Below are 21,933 nucleotides of genomic sequence, written 5' to 3'. Positions count from 1 at the left end.
AATACAAATACAAGCCTTTTTTTCCTTTTCCCTAATGAATTGTGATTTTTTTTTTTTTTTTTCCTCCAATCGAGTGGGCTTGCAGTCATCATTTTTAACACTAAATGGCATGTTTTACTTGCTCAGCGGTTGCACCCTGTTAAAGCTTTGTGTGTTTTCCTGGTCATTTTAATGCCACCAGCTCAGCTGTTTCTTTGAAGTGCTGCTGATTAGTCTGGAAATAAATTTGGAAGGGAATTCAGAGAAGAAAACTAAAACTACTTAAGCAAATGAACACCTTTCAAGTTTGGATTAAGGGTAGTCCCCACAGGTGGGCTAACAGGTGAAGTTCACAGATCCACAATATGATAGGTATATTGGTGGGTGAATAAAATGTATAGCTAACTTCTGGTATGCGCACTGTATTGTTCCCATTTGCTTACATTTCCCTTTTATACATAAATGTCTATTCTAGTATAAAACAGCTGGCATAATGGTGACCTCTTGCATAATTACATGCTGAATGTTCCTGGGTAAGCTTGGCTCGCTCTTCTTGAAAAGCGGAGATCACTTGAAGATAGGAGATTAGACCAGGTACAAGGACAGGCATTTTGAAGTCAGCACAAATGGAAATGACTGGTACTATTTCTATTGGTAGCCTGCTCTTCAGAAAGAAATAAGGATCACACTGTTATTTTTATATTTAGCCAGATTTCTTAAGGAAAGGAGATTGCGCCATTTTTGTCTAACTGTTCTTTCCCCTTACTCTCGTAAGAAGATGTCAAATTGAAACCAGATTAAACAAATGGTGATATTTAATGATACTAAGCTCCTGTAGTGTTTGTGAAAGCGGAGAAAAAGACAGATAAAGTCCTAATTTTATGTAGAGTAGGATAGGCATGCATACCACTCCTAGTGCAAGATCTTTAATGTGACAATTTTTCCATGGAAATACCTGCTGCATTTTTGTGCTCAACAGTAGTCAAAGCAAATTCAATGCTCAGACTTAACAAAGTGCAGAGCAAAATAAGAAAAAACAGCATTGTGCTGAAGTCTATATTAGTACTTCTTTGTCCTGCATACTTTGTAATGTGCAGCTCTTCTCTCCCTGCATTTAAAAGATGTAAAAAATGAGCTTTGGAGATCGCTGTATATAAGCCAATCACACTTTTATCAACATCTGTGTAGGCTAAAGATTATCATCCCAGAAAAGATAGAGCTGTGGCAGAAGTCAGTGAAGCCTTATGGAAAGGTGAATAGAGACATATGATTCACCGTCTCTTTTTGTGCAAGAACTGGAGGAAATGAGGTAGTGCTACAAAAGATCACATTTGCAATCAGTTAAAAAACATCAAGTTTTTAAGTATGTATTTAAGTTGTGGAACTCATTGTCATAGCATGACTCCTAGAAGTTTACATAGGCTCAAAAAAATGTTGAACAGATTAAGTGGGAGTTGGTGTTCATATACATTGTCTGGCCCAGAAAGTTTGAGCTGTGATTTGTGGGAAGAAAAAAGCTGGGAAGTTTAAGGCTGTGTTGGATTCGGCCATGGGCATCCTGATCCAGTGGGGCACAGAATAGGGAAATGAGTAGAATTGTAATATCATAGAATGATGGAATGGCCTGGGTTGAAAGGGACCACAATGATCATCTAGTTTCAACCCCCTGCTGTGTGCAGGGTCACCAACCAGCAGACCAGGCTGCCCAGAGCCACATCCAGCCTGGCCTTGAATGCCTTCAGGGATGGGGCATCCACAGCCTCCTTGGGCAACCTGTTCCAGTGTGTCACCACTCTCTGAGTGAAAAACTTCCTCCTAGTACCTAACCTAACCTCTTTTGTCTCAGTTTAAAACCATTCCCCCTTGTCCTAAGGATACAAGTTTTATAGGTAAGGAATGTAGTAGATTACTTAAAACTTGTGCACTTTTTTGTGTGGGTTACAAGGTCACTCCATCTTTAGACAGACTTGGAAAGCTGAAACAGAATAGAATTAAAATCAGAAATACTAAGAAGTACTCGTTAGAGATGCTGTTTTGTGGAAGATACGTACTGACCAGAAGGATTTGTATTTGGAATTCTATTTCCTTTCAGTTAAGTTTTTCTTGATTATAATTTATTGAATGATAGGCATTTTCCAAGTGTTGGTTAAACTTCAGTGTATTGCAGAAAAAGAGAAAAGCTGTTTCCTTTCAGACGTTGCTCCTGTTCTGTAAATAACAATTCATTTTACGTGCTGAGTGGCTGCTAGACTCAGAGCATATCCATACTTTTATTTTTCTGTATCAATCAAAGCAAAATGGATGTGCTTTTTAGTAGATGTTTCCTTTAGGAGATGCCATAATTGATGTTTCATTCAGCGAGTGTTCGAACACTGTGGCCAATATGAAGCAGATACAACTTCTTTCCAGTGGCCGGCTGTGCAAGTTGCTATGGGAACTCAGTGGGGACTGTCTGGAGATTACTACTCTGGGGACCACACCTGGTTTATTTGCATTCAATTAAAGTTGGGGGAAAATCCAGAAGAGAAGAGGAGTAGTAGGCAGGCAGAAAGGGCTTGTCGTTTTGAGGCTCTCACATGGGGTGGGAGGCTGCCCTTATTCATGGCTCCTGTGGACCAGTGCAGGGTTCTGAATTTTGCAGCCATTCATGTGTTTTGTTAGTGTGGTGAGGCCTATTAGAAATGCAGCATCACAGGGGCCTTTTGGTATTATTCCCTTTAACTTAATTTAATCCCAGAGAATTTGCCAACTTTCTTTGCCTATGTAGTAATTTGTGTTGCGGTGAAGGTTTGTGAAGGCAGTATGGAACACAGGTCATGCAGTGTGTTATTGCAACTCAGTGCAATATTAAAATGTCAGTGCAATGTAGAGTGTTGCTGCAAAGCTTAGCCTGATTTTTTTCTGAACACTGAAATTGCTCTTTTTCCAGTGATGACTGTGAGAACTTCCTAAGAAGGCTGTGGAACAATTTTCATTCAAGTCAGAAGCAGTGGTCAGCTAGCAGCTTTCAGACTGTTTGAGGCTGGATTTTTGTGGATTATGGCGTCCTGGCACATAAGTACTTTGCTTCTTTCTTGCTACATTAACTTACCTGTTGACCAAGACTGGACAAAAGCAATTATGACAGTGCTGTATGCTGACTGCTCTTTGTGCTTTTCACCTGCTGTTGCCCTCGTACCGCAGGGCTGACAAAACGCCCTAGCACCTTGCTGCAGGAATGTCTTACTGGAGTATTTGAGCTGTTTTCAGAACAGTGGGCTTAGAGACTTTGAGAAATGTGAATCTGAATGCTTGGGGGAGGTGGAAATAACCTGAATGTTAATGGCAGATGACAGCATAGATCAGCTCTTTCCCTTTTTCCCTTGAAGGTTCAGGTTCTCAGTCTGTAGTGGTTGTGTCAGGCAGCATCTTGTTTGTACATTACTAAGGCATTAATACTGTAAAAATTTTATTTATTTATTTTTATTTGCTATCATTTAGCCTGTTATGATATTATAGGGTTATTAGTACCTTCTTCCAAATTCCTCAGAGTAATTTCTTAAATTTGGGGTTTATTATTCCAAGACAGGTCTATGCTAAAAGGACTGACTGGTATGATTGTAACTGTTGCTCCTCCTTCTTGTTAGCTTCTTGCCAGCACTCCTGTTTTCTCCACCTCTGTGCTGCCTTGATACTTCAGCGGTGGGAAACCTTTCTGCTGATGGATCAGATAACTGAGCCGTGTGTTTTCTAGCTCTGGTCACATTAGTGCTAACCCAGTCAGTTCCCCAGGTGGCAGTGCAGGAGGTGCAGCAGGGCGCTGGGGCTGGGGGCTGCCTCTCTGGGAGGAGCAGTGCCTTTTGCTGACTTAGCACATATTACCCACAGCTATAGCAGTGATTGATGCATGTGGTCCTATGGAGTTAAATGTCCGATTTCTCATGTTTGATTTTCCTATCAAAACAGTGAGATGCATGTATGGAGTCTGTTTTAGTGAGAAATTGGTAAGAATTAAAGTCTTCTGGATATGATTATAACGTTTTTTGTTGATCAGTTGATTTCTTTTACCCTGTGGCTCAGGCCTAAATAATGAATCTCCTGTGAAAGGACTCTGTCAATGTGATGCTTCCAATCAAAATAGGTTACAGAAACAGGAGCAGTGTGAGAAGACTTACCTGTGCTGCAGCTTGCTCTAAAAATAACCCATTCCTGTCTTCAGTGGCGTGTGTCCACCTGCATGTACACAAAACGTGCGTGTCTTCCCAGCAAATGCTCTGCAATCACAGCCGCAGGTGGCGGTGATACCGCATGCCCTTCAGCTTTACTGCTGGTAAAACAGCCCTTGTGGTTGTTTCCTGGAAAAGCCAATCAGTGCCTTGACTGCTTTGGCATAGCGTAGCTGCTAAAACTGACACAGGGGTGCTTGGGAACGTTTCCTGGAAGAACTAATGTAGATAATACTCATGTGTAGCGAAGGTGAAGTTTTTACAACCTGCCGTTCCTAAATTATAAATTAAAGACCCAGCTGCCCAGTAATTTTTTTTTTTTTGATTGATAGCAGGTGCAATCTTACGTTAGCTCTGACTAGCCAAAATGATAGCTGCCTGGTGGGTGTGCGGGTGGATGGAGCCAGAGCCTGCAGTGTGTAACTACTGCTTCCTTCAGACCTCACATCTGGCAATCATTGTTCCATTTGTAACAGACAAAGCCGCTTGTCTGGAATGTGGCCTTTCCCTCTTTAAGATCAAATAATTTAAGCTTCAGAAAGAGGCATGCTCATGACATATCTTGTAGTTCCTACAGGTGTTAATAGTGTCTGGATCAGTGTGCTGGGGGCAGTAAAGCAATATCCTTCTGCAGATTGGAGGTAGTTATTACGGAAGAGATCAGAATCAGATTCTGCAAAGGATGGTGGTAACTACAGAGCAGCTTCAGTTTCTGTCATGATCTGTTTTGCATGGGCTTTTTTTTCTCTATTAATTTGTTTGACAAACACTCAGAATGCTGGCTAGAGCTAAATACCACCTATGCAGATTTTGATGTATCCACTTGGCTCCAGCAGCAATCATAATAAACTTAAGCTGGTGACTTTGATGTATGTATTTTGAGAGTGAGCTGTAGTGTATTTAATGACAGGTAGTGTGGAGTCTCTGAGATTTGAATTGAGCTGAATTGTGTGGTTAAGTTATATGTTGAATTATTCTATTATTGTAGAGCCCCCGTTCGTCAAGCTAGACTAGTTATTACCTCTTTGTCAAAGCTGGGAACAGAAACAGCATGTTTATAAAATGCTTTTTATTTTGATTTACCAGGTGAGTTTTAAAATAATGGTATTTAGTTCTGAGCATCTGTTCATGTTACGTGGGTGGACATGGGGAGGCAAATGTAATGCTGTTGGAATGCACACACAGTGATACTTCAGAGATGTAACAAGTCATACAGCTGCTAAGGCAAATATTGCAGCCAGTAGTTGAGCGTGGCTTAACCAGTGTTCATATGTTGTCAGACAAATTACTTGTGAGTTATGGATTTGGGAATAGTTAAATTACTCAAATGCTTTGTATTTTTAATGTGTATTGGAATAACTTAAAGTTTACAGTCTGTATGCTATCTTCCTTGTTTGGTGCGTGTGAAGAGAGAGGGGGGCAGAATACTAAGGATGCCCCAATACAGCACTAGGTGCAACTGCATCATCCATTCAAATGCATGCACAACACTTTCAGTAGCCACCTCACGTGTGGAAGGCGTGTTCCTATGAATGCCATCCCAGTATGCAGCCGATAAAAATGACTGCTTCAAGGTGTGCTGTGGCTGCTTGTGTGAGCCCCAGGGCTTAGGTGGCAGTGTGGGCTGCCCATCCGTGCAAGGGGAGGTTCCTCTGTGTGCCAAATGCCACACAGCCTAATCTGCAGCCTCCCATAAGGATCTGTGAGCTTTCAAGGCTGTTTTTTTGTTGTTGTTCAGTTTCAGTACTGCTGTTGTGCAGATCTATGCCCTTAGATTGCTTTTTTTTTTTTTTTTTTTTTTTTTCTTGCTCTGTTAAATTCTGAAGTTTTACAGATGGTGTTCTTCAGCCCTCCCTTGTGTCGTGTTCATGTAACTTCACATCAGTCTTCATTACAGTCTTTACTTTGTGTCCTGCGGTACTCCTCTGAATAGCAATGGCAGGCATGAAAATCTTGTAATTGAGTAATTAGAAAAGTTCACTAATTAAACTGTATGCATCTGCTTTGGGGCTTTAATGTTTTAGCCTGAAGAACTCAAATCGGACAAACCGGTAATTTTAAGGGGAGGTGAGACCCACAGCTGTGTCACAAAAAAACAAACTACCTCAAACAGGTGTCTCCCTTCAAATATGAACTTTTTAAAAGCAGTTTTGATTTTTTTTAAATAATAAATTGCCTGCATAGCACTGGAGTGCTACTTTTCACATGCAGGTTTAGTACAGGAATGAACATCAGCTCTAATGTTAAAGATCCCCGCCTTGAATTTGGCAGTTTCAAAGGATGACTTGCACATATTTATGCTACTTTTAGTTAAATTGAATGCAACTGAGTACTCTACTGCAGCTATTCAAAAGTGCAACTGTTGGTTGCAAATACAGCGTGTTGGTGAAATAACACAAACTTACTCTCGAAAGGGTGGTAAAGTTGTGGACTTTTTAGGTTTTTTTACTTTGAATTTAATTCCTGAAGTCAGTGCTTATGATGCCGTGCTCAATATAAAAATTAAAATTAAAGAAAAATCCTCAAGTTATTATGTGATAGTGATGAAAACTTTGAAAACATGGGTGACACATGAGGTCTTAAATCAGAAAATGTGAAGATCTAATGCTTGCTACTCTTCAAATATTCCATGACTTTAAGAAAATGTTTTGTGGATCAAAGGTGGGGTTTTGAACATAAAGGGCTGTCTGTACAGTAGAATTATCTAAATTTACATCCAGTGCTTCTGAAAACACTTATAGTGAAACTTATTTGTAGATGCAACATGGATTCTTTCTTGTAAGCTGTGACTTGTGGGCAGTGAGAGAAAGGCAGAACTGTTCAGTTCATTCACTGGGATTATAGTATTAGACATCAGTTTCAAGCAAGGCCAAGTTTGCTTGTGAAAGCTTAATACCCTTAAAGCGAAAATACTGCAGTTTCTGAATAAGATTATTTCTTTAATGTTGCCTCTTCTGTCTCTTCCACTGCTCCTGTTATGCTTTTTCCCTTCCAATATGGTCAAACTATGCTATAAGTATCTCATGACCACAGTTTTCTTACTGTAAAGATGACTTAAACCATTATAGCCGCTATTATCTGTGGACAAAAGTGAGATTTTAAACACACAACCAAACCCGTTTATATGAATATGTTAGGTACTTAAGAGTATCTCCTGTCTTGCACTGATAAGATGAATTAGCATTCCTGACTTGCTGTCCCTGTGCTTAACTGTCTTCAAAAAAGGTACGCAAGATCATTTTGAAAGACGCTTTGTGCAGTGGAAAGTTTGAAAGGGTAGTTATGATTTGAGTTGGAGAGAGAAGTAAAATTAGCTGTAGGCTAAAATTTCAGTTCATAGCAATTGTATAATGACCTGTAATTCTTTAAGAGGCCAATTTTATTTGACTTTTCCAGAAAAGTACTCTTGGCTTTCAGAGTGAACTTAGCAATTTTCACATAAAATCAGTTTTGTTAGCCAAAGTCAAAGGCGGTGGCTAAAATTAGAGCTTGGTCTGCAGCTCTGACTATGAACAGGCTGCTGTCTGTCTTGTGCATAATTATCCTAAGAGGATTGTGCCAATGTTAATATCAGTTTATTTTTGTTGAAGTATGTGATTTAAAAAATATATTAATAGCATATTGAAGTTCTGTTTGACAAAATGTTTATTAGGTTTAATTTGCTTTGTGGAACAGGGACTTGGAAATGTCTTGAGTTAAAACATGGTAGCTCTGTATAATGTCAAATTAGGGCTAACTGTATCAACTGATCTTGGCTATAATGACGTATAGAAAGCAGCCTTTCTCTGCGTGTTTGCAGTATGCATTGGTGGATTGCTTAGTCATGCACTATTATAAAGCTTTTGTGTCCAGTCATCTTCAGGGTGAAATATACTAGACACTAGTGCCGTAATGAGGGCAGTATGCTGGCGTGTTATGGTTACCATGTATTGTTCCACGTACACCAATACAAAAGTGAAATGTGGTGTTGGTTTATTGAGCAGTCTTGCCATGTTGTGTCAGAAATCGTGTCAGGAGTTTTGCAAAGGTCACACTTGTCACAGAGCTGCCTAGTGGCAGAAATCTCCTAGCTGTCACTGAGGACATGTAATCAATGATGTTTTACTAATATACGGAAGTATGCCAGTATAAAAGTTAAGGTGTTTTGTCCTCTTGAAGTGTTTCAGTGAAAGAATGCTGCTAATAACTTTGTTTTATCTCATTAATTCTGCATTGTCTATGTAGTTCCCTACCAACTCCCTTCCCTCCTTCCCCCCCTTGAGTGAATTGACAATCAGTGAATTGGCCATAATAAATGAAAGATGCAAAAAGAATGAAAGAGAAGGTGCAGAACAAGTCTAACCAAAAGTTGCATAAGCTGCAAAGGGAAATGATATACTCTTTAAAAAAAAACCAAGGTATCGAGTTATAATCACTGGAACTCCATAAATAGCAACAAATTGGAGGGAGAGACAGCAAAGAAACGTTTAAGGATATGTGAAGAGAATAGTGGAGGAGGTGTACTTCTGCAGCACTGGACTGAAGATTCCATGACATACCTGGCTCCATTTTAGTGGCCTTGATTCCTTCACTTTTGCAGCAAATCATGAACAGAGCTGTGTGGAAGAAAAATTCAACAACATCAGCATTGCAGAATTTCTTGAAGAGAACTTCTGAAATGTCTATAGTTGCATGGGAAACTGAGAGAGTTTACTTCTTTTTTTTCTCTTCCTGAAAATGATCTAAGGTATCTTTGGAGGAAAAATAATGATTTTTGTGAAAAACTCACAGTGGTGTTTTGCTTAAATGTGAGTACCACAGGTGTGACTAGTTCAAGGTATTAATTAACTTTCAGTGTGAGAATCCAGAACAAGGAAGATAGCCAATGAGTTGGCAGAACCTGGATAGGAAAATAGCATTGGTTTGGAAGCAAGGCAATCTACTCAGTCGCTCCCCACATCCTTGTATTTAGATCTTCAGGTCTTCTACAGAAGCATACCCCATAAATTGTTGCAGTGGTGTGGCCTAGATGGAATAATAGTGTTTTTGGCCAAAACCATCAGAATTTACATAATAGATAATAAAATTATCAAAAAGGGAGTGATCACTTGAAGCGCACTGTGTTTTAGTTTTTTTTTTTTTTTTTTTTGCTAAACTTTGTTTGAAAAGTCAGCTTAAAAGGCCTTATTGAAATTAGCATGTCAGTGGAAGTTACAGTTGCAATGTATGCTTGTTGGGGGATGGTACTTCTAAGAAAGATTGGTTGGGGCACCGTGAGGAACAGGAAGAAAACTTTTCTGCCTTTTCCTTGTTAGCTGTCAGTGCAGTGTCAATAGAGCAGATGAGCAGCACAGTGGTATTGCAGAACACTTGCTGACACTGCTTCAGGCTTATCCTTCCCTGGCCTTTATTTACTGCTTTATTATTCTGTTCTTGATACAAGTCATCCATCACTACACATGCCTGCTTTAACGGTCACTTCCTGCCTTTGTGTGCTTCTGCTGCTGCACCTGTGTTCAAGCAGTTCAGTGCAAAGAGAATCTACAGGATGGCATTGTGGACCTGGCACTGTGCTGCAGGTTGCCTCAGCTCAGCCACTGTTCGGTGGCTCCTGCTTCATCAAGTGTCACCGTCTGTCCAGGCCCAGCCAATGAAGCAAAGGGATTATCTTAATGTAGTCCAGAAACATGGGTGGAACAGCAAGGTTTTGGGAAGGTCTGGGAACCGTGATGTGCCCCAGAAGTCTTCATGGGATGCATAAATGTCTAAGAAATAAGTCAGAAGCAGGGTGCTAGGAAAAGGTAATTGGTACGTGTTGTCTCCATGCAGTTGGGTGTATATTCTTTTCTTGGCATCTTCTTCAAGTAGATCACTTGTTAAATATATAGTGGGAAACATCTTGTGTTAAGTAGAGATATGAACCTGAACAGAAGAAGAGGCCAAGCGTGGAAACAAATTCCAGTCAGTGACGGACGATCGAGAAGTCCCTTCTCTTATGCACTCTTCTGTAGAGAGGTGGTGCTTGAGTTCCTTTCAAAAATGAGGAGAAAAGTACAGCTAACTCAAGGAGGAAAAAAAAAAAAAAAACAGTCTTTAAATTCACATTAACATCGGGAAGCGAGTGGCCCAACCCTGCAGTCACTGGTGTTGATCATCACACATTTTTTCATGATCAGAACACAGTCTAATAAATATTGCATAGTCCAAATTCCTCTTTAATTTTTTGCATTAACATTCTTGCTGTTTTGATCAAGGAGATTTGAGTGGTAATCAAGCAATCTGCAATGGTTTAATCTAGCATTGTAGTTCTTCAGTAAGCGTTGCTCTGTGGAACACATCTGGAAGAGAGGATTGGCTCCTCCATAGAGCGTAGCGTGTTCCCCAGTCCTTTGACAGGTTACACTTTCAGCCACAACCGGGCTCTGCTTATCATTGGGTGGTTCAAAGCCACAGCCTTGGTGCTCCACAGTGAGCTTTGTTTGACTATATTGTGTGTGCTTGTGGTAGGGATTAATAATAGATTTGGGTTTTTTTCTTGGAAGTCGCTGGAAAGCAAAAAAGTGAAATCTATTTTGATTTCACTTGGGATAGATTAGTGGGTGTCAAATATTACACAATGCTCAACATACCCACTGCTGTTAATTTGGCTGTTGCAAAGGGATTACCAGATAATGAATCACCGGCCTCTTTAGTCATTTAGAGAGAATCGTGCTGCTTCCTTGCCCTGGTGTTCCTCTTTCTTGCCCAGGACCTTCTTGTGACAGCTCGGCTTACCGTGTGGAAAACGCCACACAGATGTGCAGGCACTGGTTTGACAGCTCTGTGTTGGGCTCCTACCTTGCTAATTGTTTTCTTGGGATTATTTGGTTTGTGCAGAAAGCTTTTTCCAAATCCCCTTTATTACTGAAGTTATTGTTGCCAGCAGGAATAAGATTAAAGGTGCTTAAGTCTGTAGAGTTGTTTCTAATTTGTACGTGTCATTTCAGTGGCATTTTAACAAAACTCAGTCTCTCTCCCCTCGCTGCTCCCCTGTGGTACTGTGCTCGAGTTAGGGCTGAGAAGCCAAGCTATTGGAAGAAACTTCATTTTGTTCCCTAATTATTATGCTGGCACTCGGGAGATAATTTTTCCCTTCATGCACTGCCAATTAATATGCAAATGAGCTGATAAATATTTATACCGAGATTTAAATTATGCAGGGAGCGCTTTCGGTGTACTCTGCAAATGAATTGTTCATGGACTTCAAAGTGCTGGCTGCTGTGCTAATGAGGGGAGATTTGCATAAGGCCCTAATCAGGCGCATACTGATTAAGCTTCATTATGGAAACTGCCAGCTGCAATCTTTGTTTCTATTTTATTACAAAAAGGGGAACTTTTCACGCTTCAGTCGCCTTGACAATGTCAGACACTGCTAGTAGGAGAGACTAAAACTCCACAGAGCAACTGAAGTTTCCCTGTTCAGTTGAAGATTGCTATGGTGTAACTGAAGTTGTATTTCTTCCCCCACCTCCCCGCTCCCTTTCTTGTGTCGTTGAGAGCAGTAGTGTAGATTTGATAGAAATTGCCATTCTCCCTTTCCTTGGACTGTCTGAACCTGTAGAGGATACCACAGCAATGCTGGACTGCAGTGACTACGTTCTAGGTGGGTACCAGCTCAGCTCTTTCTTATAAGTGTTTAATATGGAAATAGAGGGTGTGAGGTTGACTATGCATAGAGGCTTAATCACATATGCAGAGGCAGAGAAGGTGCTTGTAAGGCTGAAGCTCACCAGTGCATCGGCAGTGAGGAAATGCCTTATATATATGTATTGTATGTGTCATACCGGGGAAATAAGTTATTTTCTTCTCCCCTTTCCCTCGATCCAAGAGAATTCTTTTCCTCTGCACTGAAGGGGCTTGTTGTTGGGCTTAGGAGATACTGATGCAGACCGTATGCTTTTTGGATTTCAACGTGAGAAGCATTTAGCTTCTAATAAGCATTGAGACTTAAGACTTGACTTGCGTATCTGTGTGTTTCAAATTTTAAAACATGAAAATGAGTGAGAGAGTTGCAGTCTCCACAAATTTACTGGCCGTATTGAGCCATTCCCCAACAGAGTGTATATTATGTCTGTGTATTTTTAATGTAATAGCGAGGTTCTTCGCGCGTAATAGAAAATAAGGTGGAGTCCACAGCAGTTGCCATTGATACCGTTGCAAGCTGTGCCTAAGGTTACTGGGATAATGTATTTGCTGAGCTGAGATTTCATCAGGACTGCAGAACAGGCATGCCATATTTTCTTCTAAATGTAGTTTTAAGTTACTTACAAGAAACTGATAATCTCAATTTTGCAGGAGATTTTATTTATTTTCAAGGCTCTTTCCCTGGAGCTCAATGTATTGATTTTTATTTTTATTTTTTATTTTTAAATGCATTGTATCTGTATATAAAGAACATTTTTGGATGGTAAATTTTAAAGCAGACACCTGAATATTTGTTTCTGAACATGAAATTGGTTTTCTGAAAATGAATTTCTACTCTAAACCTTCAAGTGAGTTCTTGGTACGTTTTTACTCATGTTGAACTTTGTTTTTTTTCCCCATATGTGTCACTGAATCATTTTTGCTGGTTCTGTCGGAGTATTAGGTACTTTCACTTTGGGTGAAAGGAAACAATGAGTGATGTACTGGTTAAGGTTTAGCTTTTTACTAGGTCTGCATAGATTCTAATGCTGCAGGCTGGTCCCTTGCCTGCTCCTTCCTTCTGCATGCCTGCTGAGACATGCTGAGGGGCTGTGGGAGCGCGGCACAGTGCTGCCAGCACGGCAGAGTGCTGCCTGGGTTCGCCTCCGAGAGCTGGATCTCAATCACACACCTGCTGCTTTCGATCCTCCTCCTGCTGAGTGTGCTGCTCGATGAGGTTGGCAGAAGTTGTAGCCCAGGGCCTTTATTTAAAACACAGCTAAAGTCTGAAGGGAGGAAAAAGGATGAGGGCGTCAGGACTTTTTTTTAGTTCACTTCATTTGTTTATTCCTTTAACTGAAGCAGAAGTCTTATGAGTACGTATAAACTGTGCGTGTGTGTGACATAATGAATCTGTAGGCTTAGAATCCTGCAGATATGTCTGTTTGGCTGGTGGCAGTTTTGTGCTTCAGATGTGTGTGTCATACCATTTGCAATGGAAATAGTGGCATTGTTCGTGATGCTTTACATGCAGAAGGCCCACAGATTGAGCAAGAATAGTCAGCTGGTGTAATAATGGATGCCATCCTTCGTTCGAATTTGAGCGATGCTGAAAAGATGTTTTGGTGTCCAACTTGCTGATTTTTCACAGTAATGACACTTGAGGACTCTCGGGGTCAATCCTTATGATGAAATATTTGTCAGGTGGACTCACTTTTGCTACTTGAGTCAACTTCATTTATCTGTCTAGTATTAGTAAACACTGAAAACCTTTTTTTTTTTTTTTTAAAAAAAAAAATTATTTTACAATACCTTAAAACGAAAGAAGACATCTCTTGCCTTATGAAAAGAGTTCTGCTTTTGTCCTGTAAACAGTCTGCATGTTGTGCAAGAAGTTGTTGGGTAGCAGTGCTTGCGGTGCTGTGTGCAAGACAGCTGCCGCCCTGCCCCTAGGTGCAGCTTGATGCCAGTGTGGGTATCCTGCCTGCTGGCTCTAATACTTCAGTTTGCAACCGAGTAGCCCAGGAGTCCCTGTTTTTTTATCTTGGGAAGGGCTTTCTGAAGTCCTTGAGCAAGTGGATCCTGTGTTGTTCAGGGGTGATCTCCTAGACTGTGCATTCCAGTGATCAGTGCTATCATGAGCTCAGGCTATCCTGCTCTGGGCCTAAAAATATATCCTACATCCAAAAGCTCTGTAGATTAGCCTGCTTTCACGGCAAGATGTATGGGGTTTGGAGCCCATCTTGCTCATGGTGCTGCTGGACAAGCACTCTTCATGTTTGTCCAAATGTCCTTCATGTCCAAATAGAAGTCTCCTGCCCAGTGTTCTCAGAAGCCAAGCATATTTCAGTGGCCAGCTGCATGTGAAGGAGCAGATTAGTGATGTTTATCAAACAAACCTTGCCTGTAATTGCTTCAAACAAATGCACTGTTACCACAACAGTGTACTCATTTAAGGTGCGTGCAACTACTAAATTAAAACAAACACACATTGTTTTTCATGCAGACCCACCAGCAGTGAGTGGCACATCAAAATAGCCTGTTTCCTGTGTAGTCTGTGGGAGACTCTCTCAGTTAGTAGCACATAAATGTTGCTATCCAGATGTGGAAAATGACAAAAAAAAAAAAACCAAAAAAAAAAACCAAAAAAAAAAAAAAAAAAAAAAAAAAAAAAAAAAAAAAAAAAAAAAAATATAAAAAAAAAAAAAAACAAAAAAAAAAAAAAAAAAAAAAAAAAAAAAAAAAAAAAAACACCCAAAAACCAAAAAAGCAACAACAAAAAAAATCCCTGAGAAGTTGTTAGGTTCTGTTCCTGCAGCCTTAATGAAGCTCTGCTCTAGGCTGTACCTTGAAGCAGAGGTGGTGAAAGGCAGCGCAGAACCTCAGCCTTTTGTTGAAACGTGGGCCAGAAGTGTTCAGCTGGGATGGTTCTCACTTGTTCCCTGTTTCAAAAGGCAGTTTAACATGTTTGCCTTCACGCTGAAAGGAATTTTTATAAGGGAGCATGTCTGAAGCCAATTCAGGTATCTTTTATACTCAGCTGACCTTTACAAGGTTTAATCATAGCCGTAGGAACTTACTATGAAGAAGAGCTGATACTTTGGAGAGGTTGAAGTAACTTGACTGGCAGATTCATTTATTACCACCCTCTGGGTTTTCTAGGCCCCACTTGCTTCAACTGAAGCACTTGTTTACATGGAAAATTGCATTAGTTTTAAAAACACTGACATGTCTTAAATCGTGTTTCCTAACTGAGCATTGGAGTTTTTCCAAATGTCTTTTACTGATTCTCTCTTATAAGCTGCATTTCTAACTAGTTCCTTCCTCTTTCAACCCAGTACACCCAGATGAGTTCCATTGCAACTCCTGTTTTCTTTCAAGCACTGCCCAAGTGCTCGTTCCTTCCATTTGATTCATACTTGTATTCTTCCTCTGCTGTTGCCCCTGGCTCTGTTATCCCAAGGAGCACACTGTTTTCCTTTAGGCAGCAGATGGTAGCACATGGCAGTAGTCTGTCTTCTCACCTCCAGCTCTTTTCTGGGCTGTCGAGCAATGGAGGGGCTGGGCATTCTTGGAAATAACTGGGGAAAGACACAGGAGTGAATACCATTATTGTATTCCTCTTCAGCTTATTGGTATTTTGGAGATCACTGCTTTGACGAAAGAAGTAACCTTTTAAGCACCTTGCAAGAGAATATCCTGAAGTTTATATTCATTTCAAGCTGGTTGAGTTTGTGTTTAACTGGTTATGGGAATGAAAGAATGTACTTCAGGATTTGTTTATGCTTTACTTTATGAGCTAGTCTATCTTGAGATTCCTTTTGTAATTTTCATTTGCATTATTGTGGCACATCAATGTGGCTGGTTGCTAGGAATGAGGAGGTAATAAGTTGTAGAGCTGATGCTGTACACATAACATCTGTATAGCTGTATATAAGGAAGCTATATTCTGTGTCTGCCATCTGGAAAGGCTCTGTGTTGCTCAGCATTTAGCTGACACCTTTCAGATCCAGAGCAGGCTTTTCAATAGGTTCATCTATTGGGAGAAGGAGGAGGAATATATTTCATATTTGTAAGGTTTTGCATGAATGTATAGGAAATATTAAATTTAATATTGGTGGCATTTCTGTAAAATAAAAATGTAGTTTTAGATAAATGGCATCTATTCAAACATAATGGCTGAATGTAGTCCTTGGTGGTCAGACTTAGTGTTTTTGAATCTTTTCATAGTTGTTCCTTTTTGTTTTTTTTCTTTGTTTCTCTATTTCAGTGTACTGAAAACTAAGTTCTGCCTATCCTTGCCTTCCAGCGTGCTCTTTTTATTCCTCAGCACTATGCTTTTACAAGTCAACAATGACATACAAAATGTTGAAATTGTATTTATCTGGAAAACTCAATATTATGCTCTGCTTCTGATGATTCTTTGTGTTATAAAATAAGCTGAATTAGAGTAAATTACATATTGAATTCAAGATGTTCTGTGTATCTCTTGGACAAGAAGATATGATTAGGTTTGTGTAGCATTTTTTTTGTGTGTGTGTTCTTCACTATATCTTTTTCTGTTTTAATGCAGACTCAAGAATGAACAATCCGTCAGAAACCAGTAAACCATCAATGGAGAGTGGAGATGGGAACACAGGTAAGAAATGATTAATTGATACACAGGTATTTCTATCATCAAATTAAATGAATATGAAAAGCTAATTTTTTTATTTTATTTTATTTTTTTTTGCCAGTGTACAGGAACAACAACAATATTGTAGAAGAGAACCCCAAAAAACACATGTAGAATTTCAGGGACAGAGAGAGTTCCTACACCTGGTGTTTTTAGAGACCTGAGAACACCGCGTGTCTGTACAAAAAGCAAGTCATTAGCCATGCTGTATGTAGGGCACTACTCATGCACTTATCAATATGTTTACAAGATTCTCTATTCCTCCTTCTTGTTTGTAATGCTTCTGATATCATGAAAAATCTTGTGGCTCTAGCTCTCTATAAAGTCATCTCATTCTTCCCTGTCAGAATGCATCTTTGACATACCTAACTCCGTTATTTATTTTGAGGCTGTTATTTTCCCTGGCAGATGTGGGCCATTGGCTGATATTGTTTCCATTTCAGACTTCAGTCAAGGTTACAACTGTTCTTAAGAACAAGGCAAAGGAAGAAAGCGTCATCATTTCTCAATATTTAAAAAAACTGCGGACTTCACTGAAGTGTCTTCATGTGTTAGGATAGACTTGAAGTTTGACTGGGACAGATAGGCTTTGTGTCACAGCTATTGTATTGAGATGAGACCAATTTATAACCCATTGAAGTTTAAGTCACTAGAACTCAGTCATGCTATCTCGTGCCTTAATTCTTTTCTGCAGATAACTTAAGGTTCGTTTTAGAAACAAGAATTAACTATTCTGAATAGGCAGTAAATAGTTTAACTGAACTCGGAATGTTCTCTGAGCTCAGTGTAACATTTGGAGAGAAAAAATAAGAAAGAACTGCTCGTGTTGAGAGGAATTTTAGTTGCCTTGGGTAAGGAAAATGGTTTTCTTCATCTTTATTCAGTAATAAGACTTTCAACTTTGGAATTGTGCTGCAATTATTAATTTACTTTATTCTGCTGTTTCCTTATTCTTTGAGCAAGGCTGTAGCAGAGCTAACAGTGGCTGAATGTTCCCAATACTGACCTGAGAGTCTGAATGTTTTCTGTCATAGATTGTGTCAGTCTGAAGGAAATCTGTTCACTGAAGTGTATTTCTGGTTACTGGCATCTTTGCTTCTGTACTTTCAGTGGTATTTGTAATGGGGGAGGTATCAGTAACTTCCATGTATAAAAAAATTATCTATTTAAGGCTTTTTAGCATGGCTTATAGCTTTATTTCAAAAAATGTACAAGTTGGAGAAATAATCGTAGACAACATCAAGAAAATACTTTTAAATATCCTTTGTCAATTGACTCATTGTGTCTGGAGCATGTGTGTAAACATCTGAGAAAATCCAAACTTGCTGTTTTGTATGACTGCAGTTCAGTGTACAGTTTCTCAAGAGTCATCCCCCAATGCACTGCCTTAAATGCATCTTTAGCTGGCAGCTTTTACCTCAACTGAGCTCTTTCAGAGAAGGGCATAATTCATCTGGAGAGAGTCCGTTATCATAAAAGTGTAACGTCTGCTTTAACAGAACTCTGCTTTTGCTGCCCTGCCATACTTCATCAGTGTGAAGATGATGGTCGTGGTATGAAGAAGGGATGGATTGTAAAGCTCCATGTAGATGCTTTCATCACAAATGAGACTACAGTGTTTATTTTTTATATTATAATGCTGACATGACTTTATAAGAAAAGCTTGACTCTTACTGGTATTTGGACCTTTTACAAGTACCACTTCTGTAACTTAAGTGTTCGTGGTCATTCATTTCAAATTTACTTACTGATTTTTTCATTTTTTTATTTGTTCAGACTGAAACAAGCTAGAAATTTTGAGGGCTCTTTGTTCTGTAGTCATTGGTCTGTTTTCAGACACAGTGCTCATAAACTGCTGGAGGTAGTGACTGACACTTGTGACTTTCTTTGGGGGCTCAAGCATCAATTGCATTAGTCAACAGACAAATGTTAAAGGAATAGTCATGGAATGTAATTTAGACTTCTGATCAGTCTGTTTAGATTGTGGTTCTGGGCTCTGCATATAGTTAGTGAAAAGAAGTCGTGATGGTAAGGGACTGGAAGTGCCACTGATTGATTGTCTAGGGAGCATAGGCTCCGATATTAAATGCAAAAAGATTTTTATAGATGCTGATTCTCGTAACTTTTCATTAATTGTCTTCTTCCCAGTAACGTTTGTAAATCACTGAAGTCTCCTGTGTAAGCACTGCCTGTCTGTCTTCTGATTGAGAGTAGTTGTCTGGGTCATTCCTGCTTTCAGTGCAGTAAGCTGATGCAGTTTGAAAACTTTGAGAGTAGTTACTGTTGGGCATGGAGTTTGTTTGGCAGGGCAAATGTTTCCAGGAAAAGAAGCAGTTACCATTGGTAAAGATGGCTGAACGTCAGAAGTTCCAAATTAATAATTTAAGTTCCATGGAAGTTAAACTAGATTTAGCGCTTTTAACGCTATTTAAGGAACAAAGTAAAGTTTCCCTGAAACTGGTCACAAGAAAATGCCTTAAACAGATTTTAACTCTTGTGTACTAGTTTGACTCGTCTTTTAAGTACCTTAAAAATTAAATCGTATTTCAGATAAGTAAAAAACAACAACAAAAGTTTCAATAAGTGCAGGAGTGGTTGGCCGGCTGCTCAAACAAGAAGGTGAATCGATGAACTGTTCTTCAGTATTGTAGAATTGCACAACTCTTTTCCAGCCTTCAGTAGAGGGATGAACAGGTCGTTTAGTATCTACTGGAAAGAAGAGAGAGGAGGGTAAAATTCTACCGTGTAGGAATACCAATAGCCTTCTCTGTTTCCTTTCTGTATGTTACAGCATACAACTTTTCAGAAGAGGGTTTTTTTTCCTTGTTTAATGAGTGTTCTTAAAAGCTGTTAATGCAGTAGTACGGAAGCCAAGATTAATGTCTATGAAAGCTGTAGTTTTAGGACATGCAGTTTTAGGACTGATATAACAGCAAAATAGCTAAGAATTTGAAAGGATTCTAAATATTCTTGTTTGCTTTGCTTCATTTTCCAAGATTGAATTTCCAATTTCCAGAAGAGAATCTATGGGAAAAGGACCATGAAATGTTTTTGATTTTAACTGCTAGAATTCTGGACAAATATAACTACTAAACTTTTTACTGATAACATAGACAAGGAAACACCAATTCCTGGATACTGGCATCTGCCACAGGATAGATGGGGGGAATGTCAGTGCTGAAAGATGTTTTCTAGAGCACATTGTAGATGCGTGCTCAAGTTAGTTTTTGAAATATTCCTTTTCACTGCATGTCTTCCTTTCATAGGTACTTTCTCACACTCTATTCTGCATCTCTCTAGAACTGTAGTTCTTCACTCATCTTGCTTTCTTGAACAGTTTGCAAGGCCCAGACTACGTTCTGATAATTGTGGTCTTAATATTTTGAAGCATGTTCTCCTGACTGCTAGTGCAGTATTACCTTCCTGCTCCATTTGGCTCTGTGTTTATCCTCAGGAAGTGTAATTGGAAGACAGTAAACACTAATCCGAGCTCAGGCTGATGTGGTACTTCATGTTCTGTTCCCTGGAGTGGCCCTAAATGAGATGGTTCAGAGATCTGATTTGGCTGAAAAGTGATTGCACTCATTATTAGTCTTCATCTAAACCAGTTCTCTGAAGTAACTAACCACGCAGCTGAGTTTATGCCAGAATTTGGAGATGCTTAAGTTGCACTGGGTTTGGGTTATAAGGGTCAAACTACATCCTAGTGCTTGATGTGATCTAACAACTTGCTGGAAGGGGGGAGGCGTGTTTCCTTGCTGCCACCTCTCTGCCCTCCCGTGCTTTCCATCTGCTGTTTGTCAGACCCTAATCCTAAGTTAGGTTTTCTGTCGGTTCAGTGGGATGAATTAACTTGGAATTCTTACAGGAAAGGGAACAGTTAACGTAAAGGGTTTTCTACTCCATTAGCAACATGAATTCACTTGCTTCTATGTCCGTGAACTATCAGGAGGAACAGAACGGTGATAACATGCCTGTATGTAAGAACATAGGAGAGATGGAAAACTGAGACTTCCCACTCCCACTGTTTTGATGTTGGTGAACTATCAGAATCATTACAACAGTAACGAAGGAGGTGTGATGGAGATGGGAATGACATAAATATTTGTGTTAAAATCTGTTATTTTGTTGTTGTTGTTATTTTTTTCTATTTAGCTCTTACTTTGAGCAAAAGCAGCACTCTGATCCTTTCACCTTCTTACTAATTTCACCTTCTTACTTCTAATTGGTGACCTCCTAATTCTGACAACCCCATTTTCCAGTCTCTTTACCAGATTTCTTGGATTCATCAGAAGTGCTGTTGCATCCTTCTGAGCACCTTAGGAGCAAAACTTGTGAAACCCTCAACTCAAAGTTCATTTTCCCTGCTGTTCTTCAAAAGATGTAGGCATCCTGTGATAAATATGAGAAACTGGCAGCATTCTTTCCAAAACTGCACCCGAAGGGGAAAGGGACTTCCAGATACCAAAGAAAGCTTAAGGTGCAAGTAGAACAGAGTAAACAGGTGGACTTTAAGGGTTTTTTTTTTGTTTTCTTTTTGCTTGAAGTTGAGATTTGGATGGAGTGGGGAGAAGGAGTTGCAGATCTTTAAGAATTGATTTAAGGAAAATGTTATATTCACTTGATACCATTTTAAATTGCTGCTGTGAGGGTTATGAATATTTGGAATCAATGAAGATTTTAGGCTCAATCTTAAAACTTGCTTAGCTCAGTATTGTCAACTGTAGGAGGCTTGTTTCAATTCTCTGTATCAGAGTTAGCAGAAGCACTAACCAGTGTGTCTCTATACATATGCATAGCAGTGCTTTTTTAATATAGCATCGTGATTTGAGGCTCTTTTTGGAAAACAGCCAACAAGAACTATTTTAGCTGTTTAAGGTGAGGTTAACAGCTAGTCCTCTCTGAGAAGGATAATTTTTTGTGACCCTTGGAAGTTTCTAATTGGAGGGAGGGATACCTCCCTTACAGTAGGTTTTTTTCTTTTTCCCTTTCTACTTGGAGGTTCCTCAGCGAGGTTGAAAATACCTGATGAAAAGCATTTGCTTGAATAAGGAGGGTTGTAGAGCTTCTTTGGACTCAGTATTTGTTTGTCAGGGTTTAATTTTATATGTTTACCCAGTCATCTTCCCACTCCCTTTAGACTTCTGTAGTGAGAGGATTCTGCATTTTACTCAAAAGAACGGGAACAGATAGGACTCTTGTAGTTCTTTCCAGCAGGTCATCTTACCAACTTCTATTTGGTGAAATGTGACCAAGTCACATTCATTCAGGATTAGTTCAGACCCGTGATAGTCCTTCCATGCACTTTGTATTGGAACTTTGGACTCATTGAGCAAAATTATTCTACATAGTTTAAAATTTAAATATGTAAAGTGTCTGTGGATCTTTGGCTGCAGTAATGTCTGTAAGTATGTAAACCCTGGCTCAAACCAT

At 39.5% G+C, this 21,933-nt stretch overlaps 1 protein-coding gene across 7 annotated transcripts in view; it reads left to right on the top strand.

Moving 5' to 3' along the window:
• Positions 1–21,933, top strand: part of POU2F1 (POU class 2 homeobox 1) — a 109,378-nt gene that overhangs the window by 45,376 nt on the left and 42,069 nt on the right. For 4 of the 7 annotated variants that reach the window (XM_042810807.1, XM_042810806.1, XM_042810803.1 and 1 more), the window contains exons 1-2: positions 11,658–11,805; positions 16,399–16,464. In XM_042810807.1, the coding sequence (XP_042666741.1) occupies positions 11,778–11,805; positions 16,399–16,464 (94 nt within the window). In that variant the 5' untranslated portion in view covers positions 11,658–11,777. Of the gene's footprint in view, positions 1–2,957; positions 3,038–11,657; positions 11,806–16,398; positions 16,465–21,933 lie in introns of those variants that run through there. The other 3 variants (XM_042810804.1, XM_042810808.1, XM_042810805.1) reach the window with 3 other exon arrangements.

This window comes from Centrocercus urophasianus, unplaced genomic scaffold, assembly GCF_019232065.1.
Source record: "Centrocercus urophasianus isolate 14NV4802_14NV808 unplaced genomic scaffold, USGS_Curo_1.0 seq_12, whole genome shotgun sequence".
Lineage (NCBI taxonomy): Eukaryota > Metazoa > Chordata > Aves > Galliformes > Phasianidae > Centrocercus > Centrocercus urophasianus.
The sequence above is the reverse complement of the archived record's forward strand: the minus strand, read 5'-3'. Positions and strand labels throughout refer to the sequence as shown.